The sequence below is a fragment of the Lacerta agilis genome, chromosome 2 (genome assembly GCF_009819535.1).
Source record: "Lacerta agilis isolate rLacAgi1 chromosome 2, rLacAgi1.pri, whole genome shotgun sequence".
NCBI lineage: Eukaryota > Metazoa > Chordata > Lepidosauria > Squamata > Lacertidae > Lacerta > Lacerta agilis.
Window position 1 is genome coordinate 102,762,770 of NC_046313.1, and position 16,162 is coordinate 102,778,931.

The following is a 16,162-nucleotide window of genomic DNA, read 5'->3' on the forward strand; positions in this document are numbered from 1 at the left end:
TCCTCTCCTGCATCCCAAAACATTCCCACAGTTTGGTCCCCCACCCTGCACTCAGCTCTCACCTGTGGCTTCCAGAGAGCTGTGGCCACACCCTGGGAACAGCTTTGACTACCCAACTAAGCCAGGTGAGGGTAGCCATTGGTTCTCAAACCTTCAGTGCGTTAGGGACTTCCCCTGCAGGCAAAGACAGGCTCTGGTGGATCGAGTGGCAAGACCAATACCGATTCCAATGTTCAAGAACAGTCAGCTTGCTTTGTGGCTGTGCGGGGATTTGAACCCTGGTCTCCCAGGTCCTAGTCCAACACTCTAACCGCTATTCCATGTCAGAGGCACCCATGGGCTGAGATCAGGGTCCTTCTAGGAGCTGGGCCAGAGCTGCTGCCTTTCCGCTGGAAGCCATGTACCCTGTGCCACCATTTCCACAGAAGCAAACGGGGACATTATAACACCTCTCCTTATACCAAGGATCATTACACAAGAGCTAAAAGACTGTTCCTGCAATGGCAGCTGAAACTGCAGGATGGGGTGTTAAGGGATTGTTATATGGCCGGTTCCAGAGAATGTTTACTCTCACAATGGATGTTCCGGAGCAGTTGTAATTCAGTTCGGCTCGGTTTTATTGTCCTAGCCATTAAGCAGAACAAGCATTTATTACAGGAAAGCTGCAGCATCCTGCAACGTTTACTTTAACCACTCAGAGAAGCTGCTCTGGGGCATGGGCAGAAAGGGATCAAGAGTCACATTTTTGTAGCCATGCATGTGCATTTTGACACACACGTGTGCAGGTACCTGGTAAAGTAGAGGAGACATTGCCTGTGCTTGAGAACCCGCCGATTGGGTGGACTACAACTCCCATCGTCCTTGACCGTTGGCCATCCTGGCTCTAGGGCTGATGGGGAGCTGGCATCCAACAAAATTAGGAGAGCCACAGGGTCAGTCATCATACCTGCGGGTGCTGAAGTCAGTGAAGCTCTGTGTTTGGTGAGAGGATTCTGGGTTCTCAAACCTGCACGAATATCTCTTGAATTATTTATACCCGATCCCTGCCCACTTTAAAAGCGGAAGCTGAATGCGTGGACACTGCCCTCTTGCAAAAATGCACTGTTCTTATATTTCCCCGACCAGAATTTGTGAACTGGGGAGGAGGATAACTTTAGAATTAATAGCAAATCTCCCCTTCCCTTCTCTATCCCATCAAGGCTGGAGAGGAAACACAATAAGATCTGGGTCCGGAAACATCCCACCAGTGTGTCTGGGGAGATATGATCCCAAGGAGAAAGGTAGGCAGAATCTATGGCTAATGTGTCAACATGAGCGTGGGAAGGTTATTCAATGGCCTCGGTCCTGTATACCTGAAGGAGCGTCTCCACCCCCATCATTCAGCCCGGACACTGAGATCCAGCGCCGAGGGCCTTCTGTCGGTTCCCTCACTGCAAGAAGCAAAGCTACAGGGAACCAGGCAGAGGGCCTTCTCGGTAGTGGCGCCCGCCCTGTGGAACGCCCTCCCATCACAGGTCAAGGAGATAAACAACTACCTGACATTCAGAAAATACCTGAAGGCAGCCCTTTTCAGGGAAGTTTTTAACGTGTGATATTTTTGTATCTGATTTTTGTTGGAAGCCGCCCAGAGTGGCTGGGGAAATCCAGCCAGATGGGCGGGGTACAAATAATAAATATTATTATTATTATTATTATTATTATTATTATTATTATTATTATTATTCTCTACTTTAAAGCTGTGTGTGGTTAAGGTCCACTCCCAATTACTGATATATTTTAATGTAACACAAGAAGAGCCTGTTGGATCAGGCCACTTGGTTCATCTAGTCTGGCATCCTGATCTCACAGTGGCCAGCCTGTGGGAAATAGACAAGCAAGAGAGCCTTCTCCTATCCTGCGGTTTCTAGCAACTGTTATTCAGAAGCATTGCTGCCTCTGGCTGACCATGGAGGTGGAACATAGCCATCCTGGCCAGTAGCCATTGATAGCCCTGTTAAGTCGTGGGCACAGTGTCTATATGATTTCAGCTCTTTGTGTAATCAGCTCTGGGTAGTGATTCAGCATGTTAGCAAGGATATGCTAGGAGTCAAGTCTAACAAGAACAATTTCCTTTATTGCAGTAGGAACTTGACTGATGGGAGGGAAAGGGCGAGCTCCTTTTATACTCTCAGGAACAGGAGTTAGGGAAAGGATACATTTAGATTTTGCTGGGACGCAATCAAGTTAACCAATAGCAACTGTCACCGCACCCATTTGAATCACCCTGGAGCTGGGAAAGGTAGTTACAGAACTAGCAGTGAAACTCATGTATGCATATTAAACCCTATCCTCCATTTTCAAACAGATGTCAACTACCAATAATGGCTCAAGATCTTACTGAGTGATATCTAAACGTGGCTTCTGGGTTTCCTATCCAGGAGAATGGAAAATTAAGGTCTTGCCTGTCCAAAAAGAAATGAGTTCATGTAGGTCAGGGGCGAGGAGCTTTCCTAATTAGGCCTGCCAGGCCTTCCCATTTGGCCCCACCAACCCACACTATACCCGATGCCATGTGTGGGGCAAGTGATGGTCAAGCTTGGATGAAAAGAGCTTTGTAGGCACCTCTGAACAGCTGTTGAGAGGGGCCTGCAAAGCCCCTTGCCCAGTGACTCCAAAGCGCTGGCTGTCAACTGATTGCATTGTTAAAACCATGTTTATGGAAGACAATCTTACTTGGCTATGAGTGATTGCCAAAGAAGAAATAAGCAGCAGGCACCTCTTTTGGCCACCCAGTTTGATGGACAAAAGCAGGTCACCTGTCATCACTATGACATCAGGTGATGCCTCCACCCACCTGCCAAACTTGGCCTGTGGGGTGTGTGGAGATAGGGGCGTAGCAAGGTAAATTGGTACCTGGGGGCAATTTTTTTTGTCAAACTCTCCCCCCCCCCGAGGCGTGGGAAGGTCAGGTGGTACCCGGTGCGGAAAATTTCTTGTCAACCCCCCCATTGATTCCCCCCCCAAAAAATGGTTTTACGTTATTTCATATTTTCTTACAAAGGAATAATAACAAGTAATAATAACAATAAAGCTTTTATTTATATCCCCCCCTCCCTGGCCGAAGTCGGGCTCAGGGTGGCTAACATCAGATACATAACATTGGTATAAAATCAAACAATAATTAAATTACCTCCTAAAAACATCTCAAAATCAAACTAAAGTCTAATTAGTTGGCTTTCCGCAGGGTTAGGGTTGGGAACAGTAAGTGCTCCACTGAACGGAAATTTCAGCCTTCACGACATAGGAAAACAGCCAAGTAAACAGCTATTTTGGTGGAGCAGGGTCAAGACATTAACTGATATGCATGAAACTTCATATATAGCTATATAATCCCTAGTATAGTAAGATAAGACCTTTGGAGCAGGCATTTCCAAAAAAAAAATATCAAAAAAAATATTCAATTTCCCCCCCAAAAATATTGTTTCTTGATAATTTGTCACCCCCTCCATTATGGAACATGGGGCGCCCACCCGCACCCCCTTGCTACGCCCCTTTGTGGAGATAAGAATTTATCCCGCAATGCCCAGATGGCGTAGGCGATGCCAAGCCCATCACCTGATTTCTCGTGATGTTCAATGCTGCCCTGCTAAAAAATCAAGCCTCCCTCCACACCTTGAGTTTACTCGGGCTTTCCCTCCCCACAAAGTGCTCATAGGAGCGAAGCAATCATTCATTCTTGGCTCACAGCTGAATGTGTGAATGGGCTTCATTGGTAACATTGTGGTTCGAGGTGACAGGAGGCAGTGCCAAATCTCTGTCTGTGATGGCTCAGTCACACCTGCAAGCCATCAGATGATGGAAAGGTGACATGCCGCAAGGTGCCTTTAGAGCAGGGGTAGGCAACCTAAAGCCCCGGGGGCCAGATGCAGCCCAATCGCCTTCTCAATCTGGCCTGCAGGTGGTCCGGGAATCGGCGTGTTTTTACATGAGTAGAATGTGTCCTTTTATTTAAAATGCATCTCTGGGTTATTTGTGGGGCATAGGAATTCGTTCATTCCCCCCCCCCAAAAAAAAAAATATAGTCCGGCCCACCACATGGTCTGAGGGAAGGTGGACTGGCCCATGGCTGAAAAAGGTTGCTGACCCCTATTTTAGATAATCACTCTTGGATGATTCCCCCATGATGAGTTGGCAACATTGATTATCTCCCGGTGCTAACATAAAGAGGGGAGCAGGATCTGAAAGGCACTATCAGCAGGAGGGGGTGCTTAGATTCCCCCCCCTTGCACCATTCCCCCCAATTTTCTCAACCACCCCTCCTAGGAATGCCCCCCCTTGACCCCACCTGGTTTTGAGTATGGAAATGAGCCCAGGGTTTTGGGGAGGAGGGGGGGAGAAGGGGCATGGGGGTTGTAGAGCAGAAGTGGTAGGTAAAAGGAAGGGTTCATACCCAAAGCAAACATTTGTGTGGGTTTATTGTATTGCAGATGATACGGAAAAAATCCTGGGGTGCGGGAATTTACTCCCGCTGCCCCGCAGGTCTCTCCGGTCAGCAAAAGAAGGAGTCTCTAGCCAAGTTTAACTACTTTATCTTATACATTCCACAAAAAAGTGTCCGTCTCTAACAACAACAACAAAAATCATAAACATGCACGAGTATGTTACCTCCATCATATTGAGCTAATTCCCATTTATTATTATTATTATTATTATTATTATTATTATTATTATTATTATTTTATGAGTTGCCTTCTACTTGACACTCAAGGCAATTTACATTAGAAACTAAATATATAATTAAAAGCAAAAAAAACAGCAACTCAAAGTAGGCCGGAAAACAATACAATGTAGACCGAACACCTGCGGAGGAGACATTTCCTTTTTCAAATTCCCCTTCACTCTTGAAGTTTTGGGAGTCTGAGAGAAGCTTAATTTCGCACCTGCTGCTGGATTGCAGGCTGCCGCCGATGTATTTTTTCCTCTCACCATTCATATTCCCCTTAAGAAATGCTCCCCTGTGCCAGTAGTTAAGAAGGTGTGATTAGGATCTGAATTCTTCCGGAAGCCAGGCTTCCTTGTTATCTCCCCTCTTTTGTTCTCCCCACCTTTTCTTTTTTTTGCCAAAGGTCTGGCTCCGAAAGATAAGGAAACACAAGTTCCTGACATTTCACTTTACAAATCGCAGGGAGGCGACATACAGCCATAGCAAAGCCCAGAACTCAGGAGTTGTGGAAGCAAATTTATAAGAGACCCAGCCACAGTTTTGCAAGCAATTCGAAAGACTTGCTGGACAATCCATTTAGTATCTTCTCTTTTGCTCACTCCTCCTTCGCTTCCTCACACATCCCACACACATTCAAACAAGTCACATTCAGTTCCTTCTTATAAATATATAGGCATTGCTCTCACATGCCAACCACAGTTCACTCTCATACATATACAGCATTTGCGCACAGCCCAGTCGGACGATAATTCACTTGTGTCGCAGATGCTGCTCTGCACTAAATCTTTTCTCACTGGCAGCAAACAGCCTCGTTTGGTCCCTGCTGTAGGCCTTATGGGCCGGCAGGTTGTTGTTTTCATTGGACAGCAGTTCCCGAACATTCCATGATGTCACAGCAGCTGAACCAATGACTAGGGAGGGCTCGTTTCAGAGAACGGAAGCCAAGGCTCTTGCAACCGACACTGAGGTTTCAGAGGCAGCAATCTGCATTACATCAGTGCACCCATCAATTTTACCTGATTTGGGGGGTAAATGGACAAAAAAACCCACATTTTTTCCTGAAAATCTCAGACTAGGGCTGAAGGGAGATGGGAGTCCAACAAATCTGGAGAATACCACATTGGCTACCCCTGCACCGGAGCATTTGATTACCCAAGGCTTGGGCTGAATTCACATGGCCTGGAGGGGGGCATCAAGGATGAAGGACCTGCATCTTATACAAGGAGGAGAAGAGTTTGGATTTGAGATCCCGCTTTATCACTACCCTAAGGAGCCTAGGGCTTGCCAATCAGAAGGTCGGCGGTTCTAATCCCCGCGACGGGGTGAGCTCCCGTTGCTGGGTCCCTGCTCCTGCCCACCTAGCAGTTCGAAAGCACGTCAAAGTGCAAGTAGATAAATAGGTACCACTCTGGCAGGAAGGTAAACGGCATTTCCGTGCGCTGTTCAGGTTCGCCAGAAGCGGCTTAGTCATGCTGGCCACATGACCCGGAAGCTGTACACTGGCTCCCTCGGCCAATAAAGCGAAATGAGCGCCACAACCCCAGAGTCGCCCACGACTGGACTTAACGGTCAGGGGTCCCTTTACCCTTTACTATTCCTATACCAGCAATGGGACAGTGTCTTCCATCTTACCTGAGGGCAGCAAGGTGGTTCTGAGGTGCAGGACAGGCTACATGGTGCAAACCAGGGGACTGAAGAGAAATGGGAGGCTGTTGCTGCTGCAACTAGTAGAAGAAGAAGAGTTTGGATTTGATATCCCGCTTTATCACTACCCGAAGGAGTCCGAAAGCGGCTAACATTCTCCTTTCCCTTCCTCCCCCACAACAAACACTCTGTGAGGTGACAGGTAGGTAGCCGTGTTGGTCTGCCATAGTCAAAACAAAACAAAAAATAAAATAAAAAATAAATCCTTCCAGTAGCACCTTAGAGACCAACTAAGTTTGTTCTTGGTATGAGCTTTCGTGTGCTTAGTTGGTCTCTAAGGTGCTACTGGGAGGAATTTTTTAATTTTTTAAATTTTGTTTTTTCTGTGAGGTGAGTGAGGCCGAGAGACTTCAGAGAAGTGTGGCTAGCCCAAGGTCACCCAGCAGCTGCATGTGGAGGAGCAGGGAAGCGAACCCAGTTCACCAGATTACAAGTCTACTGCTCTTAACCACTACACCACAGTGGCTCTCCCCACTGCACTCAGTCTCCCATGACTGATTCATCTCTGTCTGGTTTTGGGCACCAGATTGTTTGAGACGCTCTGAGGCATTTGCAAGACAGACAAACAGAAATGTTCCCACAAACAATGGTAACCCCTTCCCTACCTCCCTTGGCCAAGAGCCAAAGGCTGGCACTGCAGCAGGAATCCTGCTGAAACCATCTGGGACAGCTCCGGGACTCTTGTCAAGCCTTGGTGATGCACATTCCAAGTCAGCAGCCTTCCTTGCAACCCCAAGTTAAATGCTGGAGACTGTTTTGTGGGCTGCTGACTTTACATTCTAAAAAAGCACCAGCTTAAATCAGTGAGCTGCATTAAAAAAAACAACCCCAAAACTAGTCGGCTTTCAAACTGCTAGAGCACCACACCCCATAATTGCTTTTGACTGGACTTAACCGTCCAGGGGTCCTTTACCTTTGCCTTTTACCATATTTTGCAAATCGCCTGTATTTACCAAGCGGGCAGCAGGGGCAGAGGAAGGATCCGCACTACCCGGGGTGGTGAAATGAGGCGCCCCTGGGGGCGGGGTGTTGTGACGTCACGACGGAGTGTGTCTGCACGAAATGTCGTGCAGGTGCACCCCATCGGCGGGCCGCCGCCGCTTCCGCGGCCCCATTTTAAGCCGCAGAGAGAAAAGGCAGTTCGTGGGGCTGCCGAGCGCAATCGGCGGCTCCCCGCCAATCGCGCACGGCAGCCCCATGAGCCGCCTTTTCGCTCTGCGGCTCAAAAGGAGGATGCAGAAGCGGCGGTCCAACGATGGAGTGCGCCTGCGCGAAATGTCACGCAGGCACACTCCATCGTCGGGCCGTGCGCTGCTGCTCCTGGGGCAATGGAGCGAGCGGCGGCACGTGGGGGTGACAAGCGGTGGCCCCTCCTGCCACTCTCCATGCGCCGCTGCTCGCTCCGTCGCCCCGGGAGCAGCAGTGCTGCACAGACAGGATGCCAGGCAGCAGGGCTCCCCTCGGGGAGTGGTGGGAGGGGCCGCCGCTTGTTACCCCCCTCCCCTGGCACCCAGGGCGTACCACCCCCACTGCCCCCCCTAGCGACACCCCTGGCAGGCAGTCCCTGCTTCAAAATCTCATCCATTGCCGTGAACTCATTCAGGTGACTTTTTGTTGAGCTGCTATTCTCTCAGCCTTAGTTTTCCCATCTGCAATATGAGGACAATAACAATGGCTCGTCTGTCCTGTTTTTGTTAGGATGACTGGGAACAGGCCAGTGAAGAATATGAAGTCCACACACACACACACACACACACACACAGCAAATGTGGATGACTCCGCTGGGCAATTTGATTGCTCAAAGCCCCCCTCCCCAAGCAGCCCCCCTCTCCCAATTTAATGACCCGCTGGATAACTTTTCCTAGTCATGTTTGTGACCTTTCTTTAAATAGAAGCCGTGCTGTCAAGTTGTCAGCAACAGAGATGGCTAAAGCGAAATTACTAAGGGAGAGTAAAATTGACAAAGCGTGAAACGAAATTAACATGCTGTCTGACAAGGTGGCAACCTAAAAATCTGATTACTGTATTCTAAAAGGTGGCTCCTGGCTTTTAAAGGACAAAAGCCATCAGGTAAAGCCATTAAATGCGTGATCTTGGAGAAGGATGGAGCAGGGTGTGATTACAGCCTCTTCCATAGCTGGAAGCCCACAAGCACAATCAATCAAAGTTTCCGCCTTTCATTTCTCATATTTGCACTCCATCTGTCTACCAAAGAGCTCGGGGCAGCACATGCTGTATATTCCTGTCTTATTCCATAACTAGAGTACAGTACCCAGTTCTGGGCACCATATTTTAAGATGGAGGTTGACACACTGGGCTGTTTCCAAAGGTGAGTGACCAGGATGGCACTGGGGTCTGGAAAGTGTTAACCAAGGCTGTGCACACACTCATAAGAACATATGAAGAGCCCTGATAGGTTAGGCCCATGGCCCATTTGTTCTCAAAACAGCCAATCAGATGCCGGCAGGAAGCTCATAAGCAGCACAAGAGCCCTCTCCCCTCCTGCGGTTTCCAGCAACTGGTATCCGGAAGGATCCTGCCTAGCTGTGTCTTTCCATCATAGCAAGTAGTAGCCATTGATAGCCTTGCCCTCTGTTAATTCATCCAGCCCTCTTTTAAAGGCATCCCAGTCGGTGGTCCCGGGTGTCTCCTGTGGCAGTGAGTTCCACAGTTTAACAATGTGCTGTATGAAGAAGCACTTTCTTTTATGTGGCTTTCCAAAGGCATCCGGTTGGCAATGGAGGGAAAGAGGATACAGGACTGGATGGGCCACTTCCCTGGTCCAACAGGGCTATTCTTATATTCTTCTGCTAAGGGATGTCATGCAGAAGAGGGGGCAGGACTGGAGCCAATGGGTGTGCAGATTTTGGCTCAGAGTTAAACTTCCTAATGATGCAAGCTGTTTGGCAGCGGAACAGATTGGCTTGGGAGGCGGTGGGCTCTCCTGAGAGCCAGTGTGGTGTAGTGGTTAAGAGCGGTAGACTCGTAATCTGGGGAACTGGGTTCGTGTCTACGCTCCTCCACATGCAGCTGCTGGGTGACCTTGGGCTAGTCACACTTCTCTGAAGTCTCTCAGCCCCACTCACCCCACAGAGTGTTTGTTGTGGGGGAGGAAGGGAAAGGAGAATGTTAGCCGCTTGGAGACTCCTTCGGGTAGTGAAAAGCGGGGTATCAAATCCAAACTCCTCCTCCTCCTCTTCCTTTGCTGGAGGCATTCAGGTAGAGGAGCTCAAATCTAGATGGTCCTCTGTCAGGAGTGCAGCCATTTGCCTCCTGCGGTGAACAGGCTGGGTTGGAGTAGATGGTCTCCGTGGTCCTTTCAATCAGTACGACGTTCCATGATAATTTTGCACTTGTCGTTTTTGAGAGGCATGAGTCACCTTCTCTTGACACGTCTCCGAAGTAACCTACTAGAAGAACATTTTAAAACACAGCAAGCTCTCTCACGCGTGCAATCAACTTGCAAACCGTAGGGAGAGGCACTCCATCTGTCTACCATCTATTTGATGGGAATGCAGTGTGACGGATTCCTTTTGGACCAAGGTCTTCTCCACACTGTATCTGAGATTACTGGCAAGAGGGGATTCCCAGACCCTGCTTTAGTGGAATGCAATGCAAATCCACCTGCCTCTCAAAAAGACATGGGCCTTTCCACTTTTGGTGGCAGTCAGGATTACTTACGGTTGCTGGGACCCTGGAAGTCCTTTGCTTCTCTCTTCCAATATTCCTGGTTTTCCAAAGCATGGAATATCTGCTCTTGCAGAATGATTTGCTCCTCATTGCTAGGTGATTAGCGGATCTTCTAAAGGAGACCACTTTGATAAGGTCGGGTTTCAATTTATTCCTTATGTTAGGAATAATAAACTGTAGAGGCGTCTTGTCCCAGACCAGTTCATTTGTCACTGCAGAGACTTTATACCAGAACAGACGGATGTTCTGGGGAATTTTCCTTTTCTTCCCCTCCTCCACGTCTGATTGAGTCCTGCTGTTTGTCTCATGTATAGAGCCAGGGTGGTGCAGTGGTTAGTTGGAGAGCCGGACTAGGACCTGGGAGACCAGCGTTCAAATTCCCAACTCGACCATGAAGGGTAACCTTTGGCCAGTCACTGCCTCTCAACCTTACCTACCTTGCAGGGTTGTTGTGGGGGATAAATTGAGGAGGGCGGGGGGGCGTGTATACCACCTTGATCTTCTAGGTGGGATATAAATGCAATAAATAAATAAAATGAATAAAATGTATTATGTGTTTGCAGGCTGCGCAGTTGTTGCAAACCATTATTTGTTGTTCTTTCTTTCTACAAACTTTTTTTTTAAAAATTCATAGAATCATAGAATTGTAGCGTTGGAAGGAACCCCAAGGGTCATCTAGTCCAACCCACTGCGATGCTGGAATCTCAAGGAAAGCATCCATGTCAGATGGATTTCCGAGGTTCTTTCCTGGCAGCTGACCTCTGTGCTCAGGGGTCGGCACCTTTCCTTTCCTTTCCTTTCCTTTCCTTTCCTTTCCTTTCCTTTCCTTTCCTTTCCTTTCCTTTCCTTTCCTTTCTTTTTTAATAGCTCTGCTCCTATGCCATCAACAGCAGCTTGATGCACAAGAATTAGTTTCACAAAGAAACTAATTGCTTTCGCTCCCTCTTTTCAAAAATCTTAAGTCTGTTTAAGGTCTCTGGGTCAGGCTGCGGTTAAAGACGCAGGAGCAGGGCAAGTGGGAAAGGGGGCAACTCTGCAACCCTGTGTTTGTGCTTGTTGATCCTGCTGTCAGAGTCTATAGGAGGAATTGTTGCCTGGTCTTTCGGATCTCTTGACACTTGCAAGACCTGTAAGATAAACATGCAGGCGCTCATTCCCCAAAGCACGAGGAGGCAGACAGAGTAGCATCTCCCCTTCACACTTTTCATGTTTACTGTGGCAAGCAGGAGTGAAGTATAAACCTGCTCCTTATCTCTATTTCTGGCGGCTTTGGAGGTTGTGCCCATTCTAGTGACGCTACTGCGCTCTAGCGGCTAGACGGCGAGATGCACGCGCAGGTTTCCGAGGATGGCATATGGAGGATTAGGCACAGCTGTGAGGGTGTTGCTTCTTGCTTAAGGACACATGGGTGATTCAAGCCTACAGCGTGATGCTATGAGTGCCCTCCTATTGGTATGTGGATTGAAGCCTCCTCTTGGCGGCTCACCTGGCAGCACCCTCCCCCTGCTATCATGACACCCTTTGCATCATTTCATGTTCCCAGAGAGGTAAGAGACACTCCTGTCTTTCACTGCCTCCCGCAGTTTGGTCAGACTCACGTTGGTAGCTTCGAGAACACTGTCCCACCATCTCGTCCTCTGTCGTCCCCTTCTCCTTGTGCCCTCCATCTTTCCCAACATCAGGGTCTTTTCTAGGGAGTCTTCTCTTCTCATGAGGTGGCCAAAGTATTGGAGCCTCAGCTTCAGGATCTGTCCTTCCAGTGAGCACTCAGGGCTGATTTCCTTCAGAATGGATAGGTTTGATCTTCTTACAGTCCATGGGACTCTCAAGAGTCTCCTCCAGCACCACAATTCAAAAGCATCAATTCTTCGGCGATCAGTCTTCTTGATGGTCCAGCTCTCACTTCCATACATCACTACTGGGAAAACCTTTAACTATATGGACCTTTGCCGGCAAGGTGGTGTCTCTGCTTTTTAACACGCTGTCTAGGTTTGTCACTTTTCTCCCAAGAAGCAGGCAGCTTTTAATTGGGTCACAAAGAATCAGACATGACTAAACAACTAAACAATGAAGGAGACTGATAGCAAAGAGAACAGAGAGTCTTGGGGCACCTTAAACACTAACAAAGAAATTATCCCATTCTTTTATTTAAAAAAAAAAGGTTTGTTATCTTGATTTCTTATTCTTCTGGTAAGTTTCGCCATTTCTGCATATTCCATAAGTATCCATTCTTCCTTTTTCTGGGACTTCTGCTTCTTTCCACTTTTGGGCGAGTAGCATTCTTGCTGCTATAAAAGGTAAAGGTAAAGGGACCCCTGACCATTAGGTCCAGTTGCGGACGACTCTGGGGTTGCGGCGCTCATCTCGCTTTACTGGCCAGCGTACAGCTTCCAGGTCATGTGGCCAGCATGACTAAGCCGCTTCTAGCGAACCAGAGCAGCGCACGGAAACGGCGTTTACCTTCCCGCCGGAGCGGTACCTATTTATCTACTTGCACTTTGACATGCTTTCAAACTGCTAGGTTGGCAGGAGCTGGGACCGAGCAATGGGAGCTCACCCCGTCATGGGGATTCGAACCACCGACCTTCTGATCAGCAAGCCCTAGGCTCTGTGGTTTAACCCACAGTGCCACCCGCTTCCCTCTTGTTGTTGTAGTAGCATACATAAATAAATTTCTATTCTTTATTCTTATTTCGAGGGTTCCCATTCCACTCCCCACCCCACCCCCTAAAAAAGTCCAGAGCAGCTCACAAAACAATCAATCCTATAAAATTATTTCAAGCTGAAAACCTAGACTGGGGTGGCTCCAGGTTCATATCCCCAGTCAGCCATGAAGTTTGCCAGGTGAGCTCAGATCAGTCGTCCTCTCTTAGGCTAGGCTACCTTGCAGGGTTGTTTCGAGGATTCAACGAGGGGGGAGAAGGAGCCACGTCTCGCTTCCCTGAGGCACCTTGTTTTGTCCACTGTGAGAACAGGATGCTAGATCTGATGGGCCCAACCCAGCAGGCCTATTCTTATGTTATCTTGCCTCTTAAAGACAAGGCCGGCAGGCCGGCACAGTTGCTGGGGTGGGTGGAGCTACCCTCCCGAGAGCCAGTGTGGTGTAGTGGTTAAGAGCGGTAGACTCATAATCTGGTGAACCGGGTTCGCGTCTCCGCTCTTCCACATGCAGCTGCTGGGTGACCTTGGGCTAGTCACACTTCTCTGAAGTCTCTCAGCCCCACTCACCTCACAGAGTGTTTGTTGTGGGGGAGGAAGGGAAAGGAGATTGTTAGCCGCTTGGAGACTCCTTAGGGTAGTGATAAAGCGGGATATCAAATCCAAACTCTTCAGGGTTGCTCTTATATCAGGGACATCCAACTCCCAAGAGCCTGCGATCTACTCCCAGAATAATAAAAAAGGGCAGTGAACTACCCATTTTTTTGGGGGGGGGACCCAAAGTTGTTAAGCTTTTTTAGGGGGGCAGGCAAAAGTCGCTCAGCAAAGTCCGTAAACAATAAACCGCACAGCAATAAGTCCGTATTCCGTTTATGCAATCGTGCGAAAGGACAAAGCGAGGGGAAGGGGCCGGGTGTTCTTTTCCCACCGCAATCAACTGTGATCAACCACTAGCACCCAGGGATTGACCTGTCGATCCCGGTCGACCAGTTGGACATCCCTACTCTATATCACCCAAAGCTGTGGGGGCTACTGGAGGCAGCATAGAAATACGATGATAATGATGAAACGTAACTCCTACACTAGTTGATGAGCCAGTGTGGTGCAGTGGTTAGAGAGCCAGACTAGGACCTTGGGAGACCAGGGTTCAAGTCCCCGCTTGGCCATGAAGTTTGCTGGGTGACCTTGGGCCAGTCACTGCCTCTCAGCGTAGCCCAACTCACAGGGTTGTTGTGTGGGGATTAAATGAGGAAGAGTAGAACCATATAAACAACCTTGAGCTCCTTGGAGGAAATGGTGGCATGGAAACGCAATCGATACATAACAAATTAATGATCATCCAGTTTTGTTCCCAGTAAGTTTCAAGGATGTGTTTCCTGAATATTTTATTTTTCAGGGCGTCTCGCCTGCTTTTGTTGGGTGCCATTTTGTATTATAGTCATTTCTACTATTAGTTTGCCTGAATTATTTGCTTTCTTTATTGTTTGGGTAGGGTTGTTCTGCTTCCATTATTTCTTGTTGTTGTTTGGGAGTGTTATGCATACATCTGGAGTTTTTTTTTTGAATGAGGGGTTGCCCCCTGTGGAATGCCCTCCCATCAGATGTCAAGGAAATAAAACAACTATCTGACTTTTATACGACAACTGAAGGCAACGCTGTTTAAGGAAGTTTTTAATGTTTGATGTTTTATCGTGTTTTTAATATTCTGTTGGGAGCCGTCCAGAGTTGCTGGGGTATAAATTATTATTATTATTATTATTATTATTATTATTATTATTATTATTATTATTATTTTGGTGTTGTCTGCCTAGTTGGGGGTATTTGTGTGTGAGGGTATTTTGCCTGCTTTTCATTTTATTGGAGGGGGGGTGGCCTGCATTTTTAGGGGCTATTTTCCCCCTGCTTCCTTTCTGTTTGGTTGTGTGCATTCTGCCAACTGAGTAATCAAATTCCTTCCAATAGCACCTTAGAAACCAACTAAGTTTGTTACTGGTATGAGCTTTCGTGTGCATGCACACTTCTTCTTAGGCAGTGGGGGCTGTATTTGTATTACCTAACCATTTTTATTGTTAGTTTTGGGGTGGTTTCCCACTGTTTTTTTATGTGTTTTACCTGTTTCGGGCTCAACTGTTTTTCTTCTATTGGGTTGTCATTATGTGATGCCTCTGAGAGTTTCTTGGGTTTCCAAAGGTGGCCCCAGGCTCAGAAAAGCTTGTTGATGATTGGTCAAACCACTTCTTTTTGGGCCAGCGGGACCTCTGCCTCTGCCTTTCAGATGAGAGAATGTGTGCATTTGCTGCCCTCTGCTGTTATTGTAGCATATAAGTTAAAGGTCTGAAGCTCAACGTCAAAAAAAAACAACAAGTATCTGAAGAAGTGTGCATCTGAAGAAGTGTGCATGCACACGAAAGCTCATACCAAGAACAAACTCAGTTGGTCTGTAAGGTGCTACTGGAAAGAATTTCCTATTTTGTTTCCTATTTTGTTTAAAAAAAAAAAACTAAGATCATGGCCACTGGTCCCATCACCTCCTGGCAAATACAAGGGGAAGAAATGGAGGCTGTGGGAGATTTTACTTTCTTGGGCTCCATGATCACTGCAGATGGTGACAGCAGTCACGAAATGAAAAAACACCTGTTTCTTGGGAGAAAAGCAATGACAAACCTAGACAGCATCTTAAAAAGCAGAGACATCACCTTGCCGACAAAGGTCCATATAGTTAAAGCTATGGTTTTCCCAGTAGTGATTTATGGAAGAGAGAGCTGGACCATAAAGAAGACTGATCGCCAAAAAATTGCTGCTTTTGAATTATAGTGCTGGAGGAGACTCTTGAGAGTCCCATGGACTGCAAGAAGATCAAATTTATCCATCCTTAAAGAAATCAGCCCTAAGTGCTCACTGGAAGGACAGATCCTGAAGTTGAGGCTCCAGTACTTTGGCCACCTCATGGGAAGAGAAGACTCCCTGGAAAAGACCCTGATGTTGGGAAAGATGGAGGGCACAAGGAGAAGGGGACGACAGAGGATGAGATGGTTGGACAGTGTTCTCGAAGCTACTAACATGAGTTTGGCCAAACTGCGGGAGGCAGTGAAGGATAGGCGTGCCTGGCGTGCTCTGGTCCAAGGGGCCACGAAGAGTCGGACACGACTGAACGACTGAACAACAACAACAACAACAAGTTAAAGGTCCAAGAAATTACTCTGGATAAAAGGCAGGTGGCAGAAAGCCTTTGGCTCGCCAAATGTTGTTGGGCTCTAACTCCCATCAGCACTAGCAAGCGTAGCCAACGATCAGAGTTGATGGGAATTGTAGTCCCCCAACCACAGAGAGCCACAGATTCCCCACAATTGAGAAAAGGGGTGTGACGGCTCCTGCTCTTTCCCCGGGAATGATGTATAGCTCAGTTAG

The 16,162-nt window shown here is 47.8% G+C and overlaps 1 protein-coding gene across 1 annotated transcript in view; it reads left to right on the forward strand.

Moving 5' to 3' along the window:
• Positions 1 to 1,247: 1,247 nt before the first annotated feature.
• GABBR1 (gamma-aminobutyric acid type B receptor subunit 1) overlaps positions 1,248 to 16,162 on the forward strand; it is a 108,218-nt gene continuing 93,303 nt past the window's right edge. The window contains 1 exon segment of the mRNA XM_033141892.1: positions 1,248 to 1,280. Within this exon segment, the coding sequence (XP_032997783.1) occupies positions 1,263 to 1,280 (18 nt within the window). The 5' untranslated portion in view covers positions 1,248 to 1,262.